General features: G+C 41.8%; 1 protein-coding gene across 1 annotated transcript in view; it reads right to left on the bottom strand.

Annotated features, from left to right (window-relative positions):
* Positions 1-51: 51 nt before the first annotated feature.
* EIF3E (eukaryotic translation initiation factor 3 subunit E) overlaps positions 52-8307 on the bottom strand; it is a 40323-nt gene continuing 32067 nt past the window's right edge. The window contains exons 9-13 of the mRNA XM_085862942.1: positions 8293-8307; positions 2274-2383; positions 1861-1963; positions 1574-1708; positions 52-296 (exon numbers count right to left, since the gene is read on the bottom strand). The exon at positions 8293-8307 is cut by the window's right edge and continues 87 nt beyond it. Of these exons, the coding sequence (XP_085719068.1) occupies positions 264-296; positions 1574-1708; positions 1861-1963; positions 2274-2383; positions 8293-8307 (396 nt within the window). The 3' untranslated portion in view covers positions 52-263. The remainder of the gene's footprint in view (positions 297-1573; positions 1709-1860; positions 1964-2273; positions 2384-8292) is intronic.

The following is an 8307-nucleotide window of genomic DNA, read 5'->3' as shown; positions in this document are numbered from 1 at the left end:
ACAATTCCAAAAGTCTATACGACAATGTAAATGACACCACAAAGCTCCAACTCCGATCAAGTTCTTTATTTCAAATGTCCATTTTGTACAGATGTTGAAAGAGCATGAATGACTATTTTCGAAGGGAGAAATCAGGTTTTCATGATAAAGTGATGTTAGGAGGTAAAAGTGTCCGGTTGCAAGTGGAGCAAAACCGAAGAGGATCGTGGATGGTTGAACTGCTTGAAGTGAAGCCAATGGACAGAACAAATGAATGTTCTCAATTAAAACACTTCATGAGAAGCCCAGCTCTGTCCCTGTAATAAAAGGGAAGGGACATGGGAAGAGAAAAACAATTTTGTAATTTGAAAATAAATAAAGAAGATAAACCTTGCCTTTGAGTTGTCAAGTGTGGGTTTGATTCCAAGCGCCATTATAAACGATCACCCGGCTTCACAGGCAGAACGTTGCATCAATGCGTAAGCAATCTTTTGGAAAGGATATTAAGCTGGCCTTTCCACTTACTAGCTCTCCCTTACGGATATTAAATGTACGACAAATATCTTCCAGGAAGTTGGGCATTGTGTGCCGATCATGCCTGATGTTGGCTTAATGGTTAGGGTGGCCAGCTTGGGATCTGAGTTCAAATCTTGCTTCTCCGTTGAATTAATAACAGGAAGGATTGACTCAGCCGGTCATCCTTCTGAGGTCAGCAAAATGAGTAGCAGCTTGCTGGGATGATTGAGCCATTTGAGTATCCTGCATCGGAGTGGTGACCTGTCCAGAATTGTGCCCAATAGCCCAGGAGACGGCTTTGGCAGCACCGACACTCTGTACAGAGTACAGTATGGTGCCAATGGATGGATGGATTGTGTGCCGGTCCCTATGTCCAAATATCAGTTCTGGTTGAGGGCTGTTTCTGATGTACCCTGCGATGTAGTGATAACTGGCCTTTGGTATATCGTCAGCTGTGGAATCATCATTCACAACCTATTTGTGGGCATCCCCAACACCCCAAAAGGGTTATGGAGGCAATTGTTATCATCATTATCCATTTCTTATAATCCTTGGGGCCTCCAAAACAAAGTAAGGTATTATCAAAAGATCTTGTTCCCGACTTCCACTTGTCCCTGCCTGCATAAGTATACCCACATTCCCCAGCCTTATTAACTCCGCCACCAAAGGTGGACGGAGGTTATGTTTTCACCCGTTTGTCTGTGAGCAGGACATCTGAAAAAAGTTATTTACCGATTCGGACGAAATTTGGTGGACAGATTGGGTGTGTGACAAGGACGATTAGATTTTGGTGAGAATCAGTGTCCAGATGCAAGAATTTTTCATCTTTTGTCAGTGATTCTTCATCATTGAGAGTTAGGGTCAAAATAAAATATAGCAAGATATCTCAAAGAAGTTGTGGACGGATTATGACAATTTGTTGGTGGATACTTGGTGGATGAGTTGGTTCGGTGAAAAGAACAAGCCAATTCGATTTTGGTTGAGGTCCAGATGCGGATCAGGCCTATCATTGGGATACAAAACAGAAACTATTCAGCCTGGCGGAGGTATGTGCTCCACCAAGTGTGGTTCTCGTTACCTCATTGCGATGGCTGTGTGGAAGCTTCTTCTCAATGTTGACAAGCAGCATCTGACTACGAAAGGACAAGTTTTTGGTTTTCTCGATTACTTGCTGGTATGGGGACACCGCATTGTTTCCCATCACAACATGGCCCTGCGCACACGCACACACACACACACACACACACACACACACACACACACACACACACACACACGCAATCACTTTCACATTTACACAAAAGCATGCAGCAGATATTGGTGATGACAACAAACGAGGTGAAGGAGGAGTCGGTGAAAACCAACAAGCTTTGAGTCGATCTTAGCGTCCAATCGTGCATTGCGGATGAGGTTGACAATCCACCGCTCGGCCTCCTCAGGGCTCATGTTCAATTTCTCGGCAAGCATGCTAAAAACAAAGTAAAGGGAGGAAAATTGGAAAGGTGTTCTTTCATTAGATTTGAGATGATATGCGAGAAGGAAAAGAAGAAGGAGAAGAACAATAACAACAAGAACAAGAAGAATTGTTTGGTGGAGAGGGGTTGTGGAAGAGAGTGAAAGGACGGTGGGGTGGAGGAAGGGTGCAGAAGAAGGGGTGAAGAGGGCTGAGGTGGAAGGCGATAAAGAAAAAAAGAAAAAAACACGAGGAGAGGAAAAGAGTTAGATGACAAAGTGGACAGCACATGTTCATGTATATGAGCAGTGTGGGATAATTGTACCCGATGCTGATGCACTGATGGATACGACAGAAGGTCTCGAAAATGAAGAGACGTGCATTTTCAATGAAGTCGTCAAGGCAGGCAACCAAGAAGAAGTCGTTGATTAGCACCTGGCAGCACAAGGAAGCATTCGCGTCAAATTCAAAGGAAAGAGCATCACCTGTGACGCAAGTACGATGTAAAAGCCGATGGTTGCACAGCGCCGGGTCTCGTCGTGAAAAGGAAATCAAATCCGACGCAAGACGAATACTCACAGCTTCCAATAAGTTATTAGATGGACAGAAAGTGCAGTTTATCATCATTATTGTGAGAAAACCAGCTCGACAAAAAAAATAAAGTGAAGAATAAAAATGAATTATCCATCACTGCTCGACACCAATCAATTTAATGAAAACAAGTATCTTCCAAAAAGGGAATAATAAAAGCGAAGGAAACATTAAAAAACAAGGACAAATGTGTCCAAGATCCGCGTCCTAAAGGTTTTGTCTTCACCAGAAGAAGAACAACAACAACAAGCAGTCATAGACTGGTACTTACGAAATCATCAACTTGACCTCTGACCTTGTCTAATAAAAGCTGTCTCTTGAGAAGGTAGCGACGCAAACCAGAAGTTTCTACGATGATTCTGTACCAAACCATCAAAAATCAAATGTTTTGGATGTTTGACCTCACTGTGACCTTGACCTTTGACCGATTTTGACCAAAATCCAATCAGCGCAAGCCACCACCTTCCTGAATCACGTGGTGTAATTTGACATTGGTAGCTTCTTCCGTTCTCGAGTTATCATTTTTTGGATGTTTGACCTCAGTGTGACCTTGACCTTTGACCGATTTTGACCAAAATCTAATCAGCACTAGCCATCACCCTCCTGAATCACGTGGTGTAATTTGACATTGGTAGCTTCTTCCGTTCGAGTTATTTGTACCAAACCATCAAAAATCGAATATTTGACCTCACTGTGACCTTGACCTTTGACAAAATCTAATCAGCACAAGCAGTTACCCTCTTGAATCACGTGGTGTAATTTGACATTGGTAGCTTCTTCCGTTCTCGAGTTATCTGTACCAAACCATCAAAAATCGAATATTTGACCTCACTGTGACCTTGACCTTTGACAAAATCTAATCAGCACAAGCAGTTACCCTCCTGAATCACGTGGTGTAATTTGACATTGGTAGCTTCTTCCGTTCTCGAGTTATCGTGCCTACAAACAAACAAACACACAAATAAACCAATGTCACCCACAGGGTGACCCGTATCTTGCCAAAAGGTGACCACGTGTGACTTCTTTAAGGTCACACTGAGGTGAACAGAGCTGCTATCCACCAGGAGCGACTCCTTGAGGAATATCTGCCTACGAGAGATTCCGATGAGAATCGTTCTACAGAGTAACCATGAAAAATATGCTTTTGCCTCATAACGTCACCAAATGACGTCATAATGTCTCAAGCTTGACATATCTAGAAAGCACTCATCGAGGTGTTCAATTTGAGGTACTTAACGATATGGTTCCTAAAACTTGAAAATTTGACCTTGGGGTCAAATATGTTTGACCTTAGGCGCTAACCATGAAGTTCAAGGCCAATCGCCACCAAAAATTAATCAGCTGAGCACCAGACCATGAACTATATTCCCATGAAGTTTGAAGACGATCCAATCAAAATTACTCAAAAAATAAGGGTTTCGTCGACTCCCCTGATTTGCGACAAAGTGACCTTGACCTTTGACCTTCAAAATTTTATGCGCTGAAAGGGACCTCTATAGGCCTCTGATATGCGAAGTTACAAAAAATTCCAATGATAACTGTGCTCTGCAGAGTGATTTATACGTGATTACAGACCAAAAAAAACAAAAACAAAAAAAAACATATGAAGCTCAAGGCCAATCGCCACCAAAAAATAATCAACTGAGCGCCAGACCATTAACTATATTCCCATGAAGTTTTAAGACAATCCGATCAAAATTACTCAAAAAATAAGGGTTTCGTCGACTCCCCTGATTTGCGACAAAGTGACCTTGACCTTGACCTTCAAAATTTTGTGCACTGAAAGGGACCTCTATAGGCCTCTGATATGCGGTTACAAAAATTTCCAATGATAACTGTGCTCTGCAGAATTTTTTATACGTGATTATAGACAAACAAACAAACAAACAAACAAGAAAAAAAACAAAAAAAAAACATACAAGCTGACCAACATATCTTGCAAAAACTTCGTTTTGGTAAGATAACAAACAAACAAACAAACAAACACACAGAGGACGGAAGTCATCAATATACTCACGAAATCTTTAGATTTTGTAAGTAACAAGAAGAAGAAGAACAACAACAACAATAACAACAACAACAATGCGGAGCTCTCTTAGAGCCAGTGTTTGCTACGCGAGACGTGGCTAAAAATGTATGTTTTTAAAGTTGTCGTGATTGTCCTTTTTGGACATAATCCGTCGATTACTTGTTCCTGTGCATGACTGATGCAGACAGGTGTTTTAGGCCCCCAGGATGCCCAGCATGGGAGGAAAAGCTTCCAACACGTGAGCAGAAATCTCAACAGCAGCACAGACACAGGGAAGGCCTGGCACAACATCCCACCCCCCCCCCCCCCAATAAGTGTAATCCAGCTTTGCACAGTGGACAACATTGGTTTAGAAACTATTCGGCTTATTTCGGGTATGTTGAGACTAATCAAAACGAGGAACTTGTATGGATGGATTGATGAACAGGAGCGAGTTAAGAGCCTGGACACAAAGTCGTTCCCATTCTCCCTGCCACACAGAGTCAACAAGAGGTTCCTCCTGCCGATGCATTCTCAAAACTAGTTGCTAACTTTGGCGTCGTTGAAGTGTTGATCAGATGATGAGATGTCCTCCAACCGTTTTTCTTTTTTAGGCGTTTCAGTGTGGATTCCTGACGTACAAGGTGTGGTGAAGGGATATCCCTACAACACATTTGTGGGTGAGGTGGGAGGGGGGAGCAGCAGTCCCAAATCTTGATGTTTTTGGTAAACACCAGAGAGGTGCTGTGCTGTTTGTCAAAGTGCAGTCCAAGATCACCGCCAAAATACAATGGTTGTTTTTCACACTTCAGTTACTGGCTATTCATTCAGAGAAGTGTCGAGTTCACGTTTGTTACGAGCATGGTGCAAATTAAATTTGAAAAACGAAGACTGTACCGTTCTTGAGGGACTGGCCTCCAAAGCACCATTTCTTGAGGTACGTATGATTTTGCTCACTGGTATGGAATTTGTCATCTCTGAATTCCAAAACAATACCATCTGCATACAGGGATCTCATAATCAAGTCCCCATTTTAAATATAGAAATACTTTGTTGCTATTGGAGGTAGGGCATCAATTGTTTTTGAAAGCTTGTTTATTGCCATTAATATAATTTTTTTAATTTGCTTTTAGATCAATCCATTATGGCTGAGAGATTAATGGTTGCTCAAAAAGCACAAAGTGCTGCACGATATGAGGTTTGGCAGTTTCATTGCAGTTCAAAAATGGTGGTGGCAAGAAATGGAAAGACAAGCCACCTTGGATCCAAAAACAATTTAAAAAGTCACCAAAAGCTTACAATGAAATGGAAGACCAAGAGTAGAAGGAACCCGAAGAAGTAAAGAGTAAAGATGGAGTCATCAGGAGGAACCTGGATAGGATTCGGGTTTCAGCCGCTACTCCACTTCCCTCAAACCCATCCAGGCACAGCCAAGTGAACCTTACAGAAAAATTTCTGCAAGGATTCACTTCAACTTAGAGAGAGAGATAACGAAAGAGAGGAAATGAGAACGAAAGATAAAATAGAAGAAAAAGCAAGAATTAGAATGAATTAAGAGAATTGTGCAAAAAAAAATTTTGAAAGAAATCTGAAACAACAAAGAACAAAGATGTCGGGAAGAACCCAGACAGATAGATTTCAGCAGTTACACCCCAGGCTCAAACGCAGCAACATCTACAAGCTACCAAAGGTCCATCAGCGGGGAAGCACAGTCCACACAGCATCAGGATAATAACTGGTTCAGTCAAGGGCATAAGAAGAGCGGGAAGACATACCACGGCCAGATCACCAGAAAATATCGACCAGGTATGAAGCGTGTTCACAAGGAGCCCAGCTTCATGGCCAGAAGTCGATCAGATAAGTGGTGAAGGAGAGTGGAATAAGTAATCGTGCAATTCAGTCAATTTTGAAGAAAGATTTGTGATGGAAACCATACAAACCTCATTATGTTCAGCAGTTGTTTCCATGTGGTACATAACATTATCTGGTCTGACTAGGCTGTTTTTCATGTTGGTGGTTTGACCAACAGGCATAACTGTCATTACTGGTGTCAGTTAAAAGCTACATGTTTTGCTCAGCAATCATTGGTTGTGGTATTGTGAGTAAGCATCAGTAAATACATATAAATGAACGATTAAAATTGACGGTTATATGTTACAAGTTTCATGTAGCACGGATCGGTAAATTGTGATATAAACTGCTTGATGTGATGAGCTAATTTTGACTGTAGATGGCAATATTGTATTGTAAAGTGCCTGGTGAGATTCGTGAAGATGCTGGAACGTTCTCAGACGAAACTTCCAGTATGGACTAGAATTGCATTTGCTGGAAGGCACGGGATTGTTCTGTGATACTATATAAACGCACAAGAGGGAGGTGCAGAGAGATGGGTGACATGTGACGAGCTATGAGTTTAGATTGTCCCTGTGCTCAATTTAACTCTGATGAGTGAACGAGGTGTTAATGTCCAGAGCGGTTGTTAACATGTGGAGCCAATTATAATCAGGTTGATTAAAACTCATTAAGATTGTGCATCGGGAAAGAATTTCTTTGAGCTCTTTAATCATCCTGGATAGGCCAGCGTATGAGAGAGAACAACACGACAATACTCAATGGTTCGACAGCCTCGAAGGACGAGGTGAACATGCGCGAGTTGAGCCAGCAGAAGAGACACTGGATGGAAACAACTCAACGTGGGAATCGGAGTTGGACCACCACAGGAGTTATCTGTCGGAAGATTAATAATTCCAGCAGTTTATAGCAACGACTCAGAGGGTGTTTATTGGTCGGTAAATAGAAACTTGAGCAGCAACTTGCTGTTGTTTGGGTAATGGCATTGTTTGATGTGAACTTAGCTTCTTGATCAGAGGCCATGCCTTCCTGCTGGATCTTTTTGCTTCCACACTGGACCACAAGCTCATCCAAACACAATGTACACGCTCCACTGAGACTCTCAATAAGTTGTTCTCCAACATCACTATCTCCCGGAGCCTCAAACTTTGAGCTAGTCAGCACATTCTCCATGCAAGCAAGAAATGTTACACTTTCTGAAAACCATGAGGAATAGACTTTGATGGAACTTTCTACATTGCTGCAGTGAACCTGGAATTGTTCTCATCAATTAGACAAACATGAGAGATGCATTCAATGGAAATGTCACAGAATGTTTGTAAACTTTTCCAAATTTTCCTTTTGCAGTTCTATCAAAGGTCTGCACCAGAATTCACGATTGGCAGGGCCATTCCAACTTCCACTAATATTGGGTCCATCTTTTTGAAGATCGTTTCAGGCTATTTACATCAACTGTTCTTGATAAGGCCTAAACCAGGCAACTTGCAAGCTCAGTCAATGGACAACCAGAAGCAACGCATGAGATCTCAGCACAATTAGCAGATTGATATTTGGCGTGAGATCCAAACTTGAATTGGCCTGTTTGAGGTTCCCATCTGAGCACGGACCTAAAGATACAGGAATCCCAGGTTTGTGTGCAACTTATGACACGATGCCATGTCCATCGTCATATCCTACGTACAAGCTACACCATAAGCTTTCGATCATTGTTCAAGAAAAAAATATATAAAAAATATTTCAGGTGAAAGTGAATTTTCTGAGATAAGTATGAATCATCAATAAATAAATGATGCACAAAAGATGAGGCTATGCCATTGAAGAAATAAAAGATAGAGGGAGCCAAGAGGTTGCGTGAGGCTAAAACGAAAATGCCAATGTTTAAAGAAACCCTCACCGTCTCGCATTCTCG

This window comes from Eptatretus burgeri, chromosome 17, assembly GCF_056783735.1.
Source record: "Eptatretus burgeri isolate ZD-2024b chromosome 17, Ebu_testis_v1, whole genome shotgun sequence".
Classification (NCBI taxonomy): domain Eukaryota; kingdom Metazoa; phylum Chordata; class Myxini; order Myxiniformes; family Myxinidae; genus Eptatretus; species Eptatretus burgeri.
Note: the sequence above shows the minus strand (reverse complement) of the source record. Positions and strands in the feature narration are given on the sequence as shown.